The following is a 12758-nucleotide window of genomic DNA, read 5'->3' as shown; positions in this document are numbered from 1 at the left end:
GGCGCCTTGGTCCAAGCCATGGCAATCGGATTTTCAGAAAATCGGCGTGGGTGCCCTGGGTGGCCTGGTTAGGTGGTCTGGTGGGCCTGGGTTGCGGCTGGTTGTCGCTTTTCCTGCCGCCCAGGCCTGGCGCCTACCCACCCGCCGCGACGATCTGGAAGGGCTAAAGCGATCGGATCGCCAACCCTGGCCGACGAGCGATTGAGATTCTGCGGATTCTACTTTGTCCTCCAGCTTTATCAACTCTCTGGTCTTCATCTCTTGTCTTCATCTCTGTCTTCTCTTGTCTTGTCCGCCTGGGCTAGGCAAACCCTAAAGCCTATGCACTGGGGGCTACTTTGCAGCCATTCGGATGGGCTCCGCAATGCGGCCGCAGAGGCTATTGCTGGTTTTGGCGGTTTTTATTTTTTCTCTCTTGTTCATATTTTTGTGCCAACGGGGCTCAGAGCACGTTGCAGGCCATGGGGCCAGATGGGGTCTCTGGCCTAGGATGCAGCAGCGGCATTGTATGCGATGGTGCTGTGTTCGCTGCAGCCTTCAGCACATGGAGATAAACCACAGAGGAGCCTGGGGACCGAGCAACCAAGGGATTCGCCAACTGGGCAGCTTACCGATTTTGTGGTTTTGGAAATTTGGAAGTTTGGGGCTCGCTGGCGATGGTTGCAAAATCTCCAAAGGCTCACTTGGTGATCCCTCAGCCGTGCTCCACCTCCAAGTACCCATCCGCCAGACCCTGGCAAGCCATGAAAACCATTTTGCAGGTGCGTCACGCAGCCGTATTTACCGCCTGGCTCTTTTCCTGGCGCCAACTATAAATGGACATGGTCCCCTCGCCGGGAAACCCCCATCAATGACTTCCTCTAGCGACCTCGAGGCCATGAAGGCCGAAACCATTGTCGAGACGGGCTCGGAAAATGTTCCTGACGTCCAGCACCCTACTCTTGCGGCCAAGCCAGCCGGCAACTCGCTCATCAAGCACGTTGTGGCGTTTTTGGGTGAGTTCTTTGGCACCTTCATCTTCTTGTGGACGGCGTTTGTCATTGCCCAGATTGCCAACCAGCTGCCTGACATTCCTGCGGCCGGCCAAGGCTCGTCGCCAGGCCAGTTGCTTATGATTTCGTTTGGTTTCGGTTTTGGCGTCATGGTGGGGGTGTTCATTTTCTTCAGAGTCTCGGGCGGTAACTTGAACCCTGCGGTGACTTTGACGTTGGTTTTGGCCAAAGCGGTTCCTCCAGTGAGAGGTGTGGTGATGGTTGTTGCTCAGATGATTGCCGGAATGGCTGCTGCCGGCGCTGCTTCTGCCATGACTCCAGGCGAGATTGCTTTTACCAATGGACTCGGTGGCGGTGCTTCCAGATCCAGAGGTGTGTTTATTGAAGCTTTTGCTACGGCGCTCTTGTGCTTGACGGTATTGTTTTTGGCTGTCGAGAAGGCCAAGGCTACGTTTATGGCGCCTTTTGTCATTGGCATTGCTCTTTTCTTGGGCCACTTGATTGCCGTTTACTACACTGGTGCCGGTTTGAACCCAGCCCGTTCTTTCGGCCCATGCATTGCTGCTAGCTCATTCCCAGACTACCACTGGATCTACTGGGTGGGTCCCCTCTTGGGCTCTGTCATTGCATTTGGCATCTGGAAAACGTTCAAAGTTTTGGAGTACGAGTTGGTCAACCCTGGCCAGGACTCGGACAAGTAGGCTTCTTTTACATAGTTTGAGAGCCCTGCGGGCCTTTTAATTCACGTCTTATTGTCGGGTGATGTAGTTGGAAGAAGAGAAAAAAAAAAAAAAAAAAAAAAAAAAAAAAAAAAAAAAAAAAAAAAAAAGAAAACTGATTTGGATGCTTTGGTTCAATGATAGGTCAATCAAACTACTTTACAAGAAAAAATTTTCCACCAAGCTACATCTCGAAAATCAAATCCTTTCAGCAATCTACGTTTCTTCATGCCCCGTCTAGAACAAAAAGGCGAACTTAAGAAACGCAATCGACGAGCGATCCACTGCTTCATCAACCTTTTCATCCTCGCCGGATCTACAGAAACGCCATGCGGCAACCTTCGTTTATTTATAGAACGCCAAAGACAACGTAGAGCCACATGACCCGGTTAAGCCGCCCGACATTGCCCAACTCACGCTGCTGAACTTGGCGAAGCGTCTTGAGCTCGCTTTCAAGAAGAAGCTCTTCTTCGTGGCCCTTGACGTCTTCCCTTTCGCATTTGTCAAGCAAAATTTTATTGTCCAGCTTAAACCGGGCCACATTGGTCAAAACCTGTGCCATGTCATACACCAAAGCGTCGCTGATCGAGCGGTATGCCAGAACAGGCTTGTGACGGAACAAGTAAAAGGTCTTCAGTGCGGCACGGTCGGCAGAACGGGGCACCTCCTGAATTTCCAAAAGATTCATGTTGGTGAGCTTGTAGAGCTCGTTCTTTACTGTCTTTTCCTTGAGCAACACCGAGTTGGAGATGGCCTTTTCGTCCACCAACTTCATCTGAATAATGCATCGGAGAACCCTCAATGCATTGGTGCCCAATGTCGTTTTCACAAGCGTGCTGAGGTGATGCTGTTTGACAAGCTTGTGAAGCTGCATGTATGGAATGGTGTAGGAGCCCGGGGAAACTTCCATGAGGAATGGGGTTCCCGAGGATGTTAGTAGTCTGACGTGCTCGGAAATAAGCGAGAGTGATTTGGCGGTGGAGTTATCAGCAACATAGTCTCCGCCGTCTTCTTCCTCGTCCTCAACCTCCACTGTCTGTGCGGTACCGTCCTCGAGCTTGATCTTTTTGGTTCTTTCTGCGGACCCGTTCATGTGGACTCTCTTGGGTGGTTTGAGAAAGTTCTGAGTCAAAATGGAGTTTCTCAAATCGACATTCTCCGACAACGCTCGAGGCACGTCACGGAGATTGAAAACGGTCCTCTTGGAGTCAATGAGCCCGTTCTCTATGCTACTAATGTACAGCCTCTCCTCCTCCGGGTCGTTGATCAACCCAGAGATCTGGAGAAACGTTTGATGCAAATCCGGCGAGTTCTGCTCCACCAACGAGCAGCACGCCTCGTAGACCTTGCTTGTAAGAAGGCCAAATCGCAGATTGGCCAAGTCAACCAAGGCTCTTGTGCGCAAGTACTTTTCGTACCTGGCGAGGTTGAAGGTGATGGTCACCAGAGGGTGAAATTTCTGCATTCCAGCCTCGACAGTGAAAACATCCTTGGGGTCGGTGCCTCTGGAAAGGTAGTCGTTCAACTTGACTTTGGTTTTCGCCTTGGCTTCAGCGACCCTTTTGATCTCACTGGTTGTGGCCGTCCTAGGCGTGTTTTTGAGAGTCTCCTGGAAGAGCATGTTCCACACGTCTTCTAGCGGGTAGTAGTTATAGGGCTGTAGTCTATGCAACCAGCCGTCGTTGTAGAGCTTAAGAAGCCTGTCAGATGTCTCATACTTGGCTTCCTCAGAAAACGTGGACAAGTACTCTTTAACATTGAGACTGCCATTTTCAAGCACATTCTGGATAATTTGTGCTGATTCATCTCCGTAGGCCACCTTGATACGAGTCACAATGTCTCCTGCGAACAACAATCTCTGGACTCCTCTATCATCAAATGTATAGTACACCTCCTTTCCCTCAGTCCAGAAAAACACACAATTAAGCTGGACAAGCGAAACAACGGCCGTTTTCACCTGCTTCACTGAAAGATTTGTACGTGAGGCGATCTGTTTGGTGGTTGATCTGCCAAATGAGATCAAGGCCGAAATCACAATAGCCGACGTTTCACCCAAATGGGAAGAGGCCAAGGTCGTGTAGAGATACGACTCTGGACTTTGGGTTCTGGCTGCCTCCAGGAGCGATGCAGGAGCCATGGATTTGTCTGATGTGTTGATTTCGTGGATGCCTGGAGATGGTAATGTATGTAGCAGAAATTCTTTGATGCCAGAGATGAGTCGGTCACGTGAGTGGGTTTGGAAACTCAGCCAAAGTGGTACGTATGGGGGTCTCCATATTAAGATCTGACAATTTTTAGGAATAAACGATGGTATAAAGGAATCCCCTCTTTTTTTCGCCTGGTTTGAAGAGTAGAGTGTGAGTATAGTTGTGGTATTACTTATTGTGTGTGGCGCACGTGACCAGGATCTGAAATTTTTCAAAATCTTCAAAAATATCGTTGATAGATGATTCCAATTGCTTTGAGCTCTTTTATGATGCCGGGGTTTATTACTTGTATCTATGGCGCCCTCAGGTTTGGTTCCGGTAGGGAGCGCTGGTTCAGTTTGCTGATGTGTTAAGCGCCAATTAACCTTTGGAATAGAAAGCATAACTAAATTTCCCAATGCAGCCAACCTCTACTGGTTTTGATTCTTTTACAATTGAACTCTCACAATGGAGCTTCCATACCGCAAGACGCAGGGGTCTTTGCGATCATTAGTCCAGGAATGCAGCGAAGATCCCCATGAAATTGGATTGTCTCTCTAAAGGAGTCATGGGTTTAATATTTTGGAATAGCTATGTCTGCATTGTTGTTCGTAATCTTGCCTGCGCCTAGAATTGGCTGAACATGAGATTGAGGTATACCCCAGTGATTCTGCTTGGCCCAAAGCAAATGGTCATTTGCCATTTTTTTTTTTATCGATTATTAAATAAAGAGGACCCCATTCCATAATTAAAGCAAAATGTTTTCAAAAATCCCACTCTAGTATGTTCGCTCTTGATTGCCAACTCTTTCATTTAGCTTCACTTACTGTGCATTCGCAGCCATTATAACTGTACATACAACGGCCAATCTTCACATTCAGAGACCGTCATATCTTGAATAATACATTTTGGCTTTAACCAGAGACAGGTTACAAATGACAAAATTAAGGTAAAATTGAGCTTCTTACATGGGCCGTTTATATGGCTTAAACCAGTAAGTACCTTCACTGCGAAGCACCCAGTGGTAGACGATTTCCACACACCTTGATAAGAAAGACCAACCATATGAAGATATCATCAAATTAATCATTCCTTTTGAAATCTCGAACTTGAAGCCACGTTCAACCCCAAGAATTTGAACTTTTTCAACATGTACACGTGACCTCCATACTACTGCCGATTTCCTCCAGAACCGCTACTATTCAAAACCACCATGTCTGTAAAACAGCTGCTCAAGGCAGCCAAGGCAGCCATTGAAAGAAATGACCCAGAAGATGCCATTTACTATGCCGATGAAGTCCTTGAGGAAGACAAAAATAACTACTATGCCTATATCTTCAAGGGCAAGTCGTACCAGCTTCTAGGCGACTTTGAGAAGGCCATGAAGCCATTCCAGAAAGCCATAGATCTCGACAATGACCAACTACTTGGATGGAAAGGCTACTTCCAAAGCGTCAGATCACAAGCGGACTTTGACAAATTTTTCGAGGTCTTTACCCAGTATGTTGAAAAACTCGTGGAACAAGGCGTCGCCACTGGAGATGCCGTCAAAGATCTTTATGCATACTTGAAGGCCAACAAATACCACGAAGATACAGCATTGCATGAAAAATACCTACGTGCAATTCTCCCAGGCACGCCACTTAGAGAGCTTTTAGGAAACTCGGTGGGTACAGAGGATGAATCGATCAAGAAGCTCATTACTGTCACTAAAAACAACCAAGACGAACAGGCCAGAATCATACTCGCGAAGGAAAAGATGAAATTGCCTAGAAACCTCACAGTCCAGCAGCAGGCCAAGCTACATGCCATTGAGTGGAGCATTCGTCTGGATTCAGATCTTCCCAATCTCTACAGACAATTCCTAGATGTATGTGACGATGACGAGCTTAGAAGGTCATACGAGGCTGAGTTGTTAAAGTACTTGTACAATTTGCTTAAGATCTCCCCGGAAAAAGCTGACCTTTTGAAGGAAGTCAAGCTGTTGTGTGGTGATATGGTCCTTTTGGGCACCAACGACCTTTTTGCATGGACATTATATTTCGATCTCCAGGACCCCAAGGCCATAGAAGATCTTGACGAGAACGAGGTCCTTACTTTTATCAAAAAGTTTAGAACGGAAGGCTTGGGTGTGTTCTTGTATGCCTTTTTGATGAGTGATCTTGGACCATTCAATACCGAGAAGGTACAGAAGGAATTGGGACTCAAGGATGTTTCTAAGGACGCCTCTGATGAAAATAGTGAGAACACTGAGAATAATGACGATGTTGAAGACGATAACGGAAATGACATTTCTCCTGCCGAGATCCTTCTGATGATGCTTGAGGGTTATTCCAAGGCCACGAACTCCATGATGGCCCACCGTATTATCTGCAGCTACTTTGTCAATCTTCAGGAATATGACTCTGGCTCTCAACGATGCACTACTGCAATCCGTCATCTTGCTGAACTTCAAAGAACCTACGGTATCGAACTAGTAAACTGCAAAAGAGACATTTTGTGTCTGCTTGCCACAATCTACACATACCATGAAGCACCCAAGAACTTTGCTAGGGCCTTGGAGCTCTACGATAAGATCCTCATTGGTGATGCCGAAAACACACAGGCCATGATCGGTAAAGGACTTATATTGTTGGAGAAGATGGAGCTTGATGGCGCCAACGAAGCCCTCTCCAAGGTTCTTGAAAAGTTTCCTGAGGATGCAACTGCACTCAAGGAGTTGGGTTGGTGTCTTGTGTTGCAAAAGCAGTACGAGAAGGGTAGAGAGCTTCTTCAGCATGCACTTAGAAGTTCAAAAGATGTCTCTGTACACGGGCTGGAGACAAAGGCTGCTATCAAATGGCGTCTTGCTAAGAGCCACCTTTGGGAGGACTCCTCTAGTGAATCGAACGTACAAGCAGCATTTGATCTTTTGATTAGCTCATTGAAAGATTCAAAAACATACGCACCATCATACACATTGCTTGGTGTTTTATACCACGATCACTACAACCAGAAAGCTCGTGCCCAAAAATGCTTCTACCGTGCATTTGAGCTTGATGTTGGTGAAATCACATCAGCAAAGTACCTCGTGACGGAGCTTGCCGAAAAGAACGAGTGGGAGGTCAGTGACATCTTGTGTACTCGTGTTGTGACGTCGGAAAAGAGCCGTCGTATGTTGTCCAGTGCACTTTACGAAGATCCTGATAAATCCTGGCCATACAGAGTTCTTGGAAGCTCTGCGTTGAACAGGCAAGACGACGCCAAAGCCATTGAGTGGTTCCAGACTGCTCTTCGTATGAAGGCAATGGATGTACAATGCTGGATTGGACTTGGTGAGGCCTACTACAACTGTGGTCGTATCGATGCTGCTATCAAGGTGTTCAAGCGTACCAGCAAAATGGACCCTGAGTCCTGGATGCTCAAGTACATGCTAGGTGTTGCAACATGTGAGATTGGTGATTACAGTGCTGGTCTTGAAATTTTGAATGAGGCCCTCGAGGCAAGACCAGAAGAGGAGTGCTTGCTCAATGCCATCTATGAACAGTCTATTGGTTACAGTGCCCAACTCTTGCTAGGAGGCTTCACTGGTAGAACTTTGAAGGTCTCTGATGGTGCTTTGGATGCTATTCACAGGGCTGTTTCGGTGAACAAAACTTCCCAGAATTTGTGGAGAGCACTCAACAACACGCTCAAAATCAGAATCGATGTTCAATCCGACATCCAGGAATTCCCAATTCAAAAGGTGGTGGACATATTGAAACATGTCCAGTTGCCATCTGATGATCTTGTTTCCGTTGATGCAGCTCAGAAGCTTTTTGAAGAGGAAATGTTTGTGGAGGCCATTGGTTTGCTTGGTATTCTCGTTGCTCAAAGTGCCATAGCTGTGCTTCCAAGCAAAGCCAACAAGTACCAAAAGTCGATTGCACTTTTCAACTTGGGTGTGGCTTACCTTGAGGCATTCAACTGTGCTGAAGAGCGTAACGAAAAGATCCTTGACAAGGCTATCCAGTCCATCAAGGACGCCATCAAGATTGAAGGCAGCAATGCTCAATTCTGGTTGGCGCTTGGCAACACGTTCGTTTCCAGAAACCCAGAGATTGCTCAACACTGCTACATTAAAGCATCTGTTCTTGACAACAAGGACCCACAAGTTTGGACCAACTTGGCAGCTTTGTACTTGCGTTATGGTGACTCTGAGCTCGCACAAGAGGCATTCGACAGAGCTACATCGGTTGCACCTGATCAGTCAAAGTCCTGGTTGGGTAACGCTTTGACTGCTGACGCTCTTGACGATAAGCAGACAGCGTCGAGACTTTTCACTCACGCTTACATCATTTCCAATGGCAGATTGCCGTTGGCTCAGCTCTGCTATGCCATGTCGATTGTGAACGCTAGAATCGGTAATGCCAAAGACTCCAGGGATGTCGAGGCTGCGCAGGAGTTCAGTATTGCCAACTTTGCCATTCAGGCCTTCCTCAAGTTCCATCCTAACGACGAGGTTGGATTGAAAATGGCACTCCTCTTGAGTGAGCGTTGTCACACGTACAATTTGGCGATTGAGTCCGGAAAGAGGCTCTGTGACCTCTTGGAGAAGAAGTACGAGAGCTCCGAGAGCGAGGTTGTTCTTGTTGAGTACGCAAAGGCCAAGACGCAGTTGGCGAGAATTTATTTGGGATTGGCCAGTTATGGTGACGCCATTGACCATGCCCAGGTGACGTTGGATGTTTTGGAAGAGGAGGAAGAGACGCAGGATGTGAGAGAGGCGAAATTGTCGTCACGTATTGTCATTGGATTGTCGTTCTTTTTCAATGGGCAGTTTGACGAGGCCATGGAGGAGCTCAAGATTGTGCTTGAGACACACGGCCAGTCACAGAGAATGGTGACTTTGATTGCACAGGTGCTCAACGCATACGGCACCTCCGAGACCAAGCAGGACGCTTTGGACCAGCTTTTCGCTTTCATCGAGGAAAACGGCTCGTCTCTTCTAGTTGTGCTCACCTTGGGCGCTATTTCCGTGGTGGACCAGCTCGAAGACTACTACGAGCCTATCAAGGAGGAGCTCTCGAACTTGTCGCTTGAGGAGCTCATTGCTGACTCGTTCCGCATGGTGCCGCAGCTTTTGGCGGAAGTGGAGCAGACGCAGGTTAGAAAGAGAGGTGTGTGGCAGAAGTTCGCTATGCTTTTCCCCAGCGACTTCAACGTGTGGAAGAACTTGAGTCGGACCATGGCCTTGGACACGGCGCTTTTGCCTACATCCAAGAGACCAGCGTTTGACTTGGCGGAGGCTTACGTGGAGAAGGGTTCTAGAAGAGAGATACAGCGTGCTTTGTTGCTTTGTGTGAATAACGAGAGAGCCAGGCAGGCGCTCTGCTAGGTGTGATTTGCAGCCAGAGAAGATGTTCAAAAGCTAAAGCCTAATTGTCTATGTCTACTGGTTTGACATTGGCTTCGTGGTTTTAAAAGTCAGGGCCCCTATTACCTCGTACGCACCAGGTCTGACTCCGACTTGCTTGACTCTGTTCATCGTCATCAGCGTGACGGCTGACCAACCGGGGCTTGACGTGACTACCAAAAATGGTCGGCAATCCGGGCTTGACATTCTCGGTCACTGCTCTCTGTAGGCAGCGTGACTTCCAGATCCAGGACCCTGTGCTTATCAGATCCAGCTCAGCAGATCCCGCATACTACCAATTTTTAGCGTGACGATTTGCATCAAAATGTCACCAAAATGTCGATTTCTGCCGCTGCACGGGTCACAAAAAATCTACTGGTTCCGGAAGTCCTGATCCCTTATCTACATGTGATCCCGGTGGCTGCGAAAACAGTCGGGAGTGACGTCGCAGAATGCGCAAAAACAGGCAGTGACTCGGGAGGCAAATGGTGACACATCTTTTCAAGGCTGCTTTTGAGGGCCCTTGGGCCTGTGTGCAGTCCCGCACCAAAACAGCCCCGGACTACGAGGTCCTGCAACACCATACCAGGATACGCAGCACCCAGTGTCACAGCATTTTTTGGAAACGAGGAACCACACACCCATCCAATCAAGACTCACGATTGAAGCAGCATAATTGCCCCCGAGGACCACGTGATACACCCGGACACCGCATTCATCAGGTTGCATTCTGTTTGTTTCTTGCCTCCTGCCCCCTCCTCCTCCCCCTCCTCCACACCATCTCTTGCTGGCCCGTGCCTCTTACCACACCTCCCATCTGCTACCACTCCCTGAACTAGAAAAACTCGCCACCGAGGCGCCAGCACAGTGACTCATCCACCATATCGCTAACATATACCATTATTTATACGTTCCTCCAAGTGTGGCACACCCAGCCCTCCCGATAAGCTGACATGACAGATAAGGCCGTAGCAGCCACCAAGGCGCCGCCGAAACAGCAAAACACGAAGCTCCTCCAGGTGATCCAGAACTTCTTCACCAAAACCTCCCAGATCATCTTGCAAACGCGATCGGTTGCGGATCCGACGGTGTTTGACTATGGATCCTCCGACACCACAGACAGCAGGTCCAAGACCAACAAGTGGTTCAATTTGAATATCGCGTCGCCGGGCGACGATTGGATCAAGGACGAGATGAAACTCTGGAAGTCCTTTTCCGATCTCTCCAGCTCCACCCGATGATTATAGAAACCTACTTGGACTTGCGCCAGCTAGATCCAAGAGAAACTGTGGCGTTGGAAGACGACACGGGCAATTCGTGGACCGTGGCCAAGGGCGGTCTCAAGAAACAGGAGGTTGTCGTGGAGCGCTGGCTCATTGAGTTTGACCGCTCGGTGTGCTCCGATGCTGACTCAGACGAGCTCCCACTTATCTACAAGCAGGCAATTGTCTTGCTTCGTGTGATCTACGGCTACGCCCGCCTTCTTCCCGCCTATAAGCTCCGCATGATACTCTGCCAGCAGTCTGGCAAGGGTCTTGCGCTCATGAACAAGATCATCGATGGGAAGCAGCCCATCAGCTCCAAGGGCCGCATAGGCTTGTCCAAGTCCATCATTCCCCACCAGATGCTTCTTACAGAATCACACATGACGCAGAAGTCGTTCGAACCCGTCAAGACCACCGCAGGCTCCCTCAGGGTGTCGGTGGCATACAGAAACCACTATCGGTTCACTGTCCAGGATAACGAGGAGATGCTCTCCAACCACTTCTGGAACACTGACCAGGAGAAGTTGGCAGCACTGCTTGACCGCTCCCACATCTCGGACACCCCATCTAACTCTGCATCGGACTCCCGCTCGGCGCTGGTTTCCCAGGAGGAAGCCAAGGCGCCCAAGGAGCCCACCAACTTTGCATTAAACACCACGAAGCAGTCCATTCTGCCATGCACTTCCGAGCACCAGCCGGAACATCACACCGATACGTCGCCCACATCGAAAACCTCCACCAATCGTGTCAAGCAGGTGCTGTACGCTCAGCCTGCTGCAAGCGTGCAAAGACCAAGCATCCAGCCTTTCAAGGTTGGCTCTATCAGCAACTCGCCTCCTAGCGGTAACATCTCTTTTGCATCTGGCGCTGCCGGAAGCGTCGCTGGCTCAACGATGGAGAGGAGGATCTCTATCACCAGCAATAAGTCCGGTTCGAATGCCTCGCTCGCAGCATTGTTGAGAAACCCAAGAGGCTCCACTTCATCTTCGAACACACCAACCGTCGCTATTTCCGGTTCTCATGGTAATAACCCTGGTGCGGTGTTCCCTAGGTCGATCTCGTCGTCGCATGGATCTCATCTACACGATGACCTCAGCGAGTTGTCAGGAACACCCAGGTTTTCGTCATCTTTTGGCTCTCGCCAAAGCAGAAGATTCAGCAACACGAGTGCCCGCAGCTCTGTTGCCAACGAGCCGGGTGCTTCGCTCTACGGTGCTAGTGTGGAGCTGACTACCTCATCGGGTGCACCCCTCAGTGGTCTCTACCTTGATGACGACATCAGCACCTTCGTTCGCATGATCGACTGTAAGTCTGATCTCAGGTTGAGCAGCACTGTGTCGAAGACAAACTCCAGACATACCGACAGCAACTCGCTGATTGACGCCTTGAGCAAGTTCCAGCTGTTGAAGGGTCAGCACCAGCAATTGAGCGACTCGGTAAATGCTAGCGTCATTTTCCAGCATAACCAAGGTGGTTCGTATCACAGCACCTCGCGAGGTATTAGCCGTCCTAGCAGCCGCAAGTCTTCACATTCAAGAGCTCTGCCTTCCCCCTCCATATCTCCGAGCTCATACGACAACCACTTACCGTCGATCACATCGAAGCTCGAGCTGCATAGTCTGGAGCACAGCATTTCCCATTTGAGGCCAAGAAGCAGACAGGCGCTGCAAATCAGTGCCCAAATTCCACAAAACTATGGCAGAACAAGGTTGGCCTCCTCGCCTACCGCAACCAGCACATTGGCGCATGCTGTGCACAGACCCGAGGGCCCAGAGGTTACAGGCTTATCTACAACTCCATCTGTGTATGATAGTGCCAAACGGCCAATCAAGTACGAAGACGTCTTTGATGACGAGGAAGAAGACGCAAGCGACTACTTCATGAGGAGAGTGGAATCCGACCCTACGGGCTCCCGCACGCACGAAGAAATGGGCTTCGACAATGACGACTTGCTTTTTGAGATGACAGATACAAAGTAAAGTGTGCACGTTGATTTCCGTTCCTTCTTTGTATATGTTAATCAATGGTTGCAAAAAGCTAAGTGTACGTCCTGTACATGAGCCGTCTCACCTGCTGGCTCATTTATGTGTCACAGGACTGAGCCCTTTTTTCTCTGCCAACCATCTTGCTCCACACCTCAGCGTGCTTCGGTACTGCAGACAAGCGTGGTTACATAGTCTCGCTTGGTATCTCCAGAAACTAAGTTACCCGTTTTTTCCCGC

At 49.2% G+C, this 12758-nt stretch overlaps 4 protein-coding genes across 4 annotated transcripts; 3 read left to right on the top strand and 1 right to left on the bottom strand. All coding sequences in view use genetic code 12, as the record gives it.

The window, feature by feature from the left end:
- Window positions 1-850: 850 nt before the first annotated feature.
- Window positions 851-1693, top strand: AQY1 (Aqy1p; the record flags this gene model as incomplete). The annotated part of the gene is made up of 1 exon (XM_025480683.1): window positions 851-1693. The coding sequence occupies one exon, from the start codon at window positions 851-853 to the stop codon at window positions 1691-1693; it is 843 nt and encodes a 280-aa protein (XP_025334983.1).
- A 367-nt stretch (window positions 1694-2060) lies between these two features.
- Window positions 2061-3848, bottom strand: CXQ87_002165 (DNA-directed RNA polymerase III subunit; the record flags this gene model as incomplete). Its single annotated transcript, XM_025480682.1, has 1 exon — window positions 2061-3848. The coding sequence occupies one exon, from the start codon at window positions 3846-3848 to the stop codon at window positions 2061-2063; it is 1788 nt and encodes a 595-aa protein (XP_025334982.1).
- Window positions 3849-5110: 1262 nt separating this feature from the next.
- Window positions 5111-9253, top strand: SKI3 (SKI complex subunit tetratricopeptide repeat protein; the record flags this gene model as incomplete). The annotated part of the gene is made up of 1 exon (XM_025480681.1): window positions 5111-9253. One exon carries the CDS (start codon window positions 5111-5113, stop codon window positions 9251-9253), a length of 4143 nt encoding a protein of 1380 aa, XP_025334981.1.
- Window positions 9254-10224: 971 nt separating this feature from the next.
- Window positions 10225-12515, top strand: CXQ87_002163 (serine/threonine protein kinase regulatory subunit; the record flags this gene model as incomplete). The annotated part of the gene is made up of 3 exons (XM_025480680.1): window positions 10225-10478; window positions 10553-12058; window positions 12104-12515. 3 exons carry the CDS (start codon window positions 10225-10227, stop codon window positions 12513-12515), a joined length of 2172 nt encoding a protein of 723 aa, XP_025334980.1.
- Between the last annotated feature and the right edge of the window lie 243 nt (window positions 12516-12758).

The sequence above is a fragment of the Candidozyma duobushaemuli genome (genome assembly GCF_002926085.2).
Source record: "Candidozyma duobushaemuli strain B09383 chromosome Unknown B_B09383, whole genome shotgun sequence".
NCBI classification, from domain to species: domain Eukaryota; kingdom Fungi; phylum Ascomycota; class Pichiomycetes; order Serinales; family Metschnikowiaceae; genus Candidozyma; species Candidozyma duobushaemuli.
Note: the sequence above shows the minus strand (reverse complement) of the source record. Positions and strands in the feature narration are given on the sequence as shown.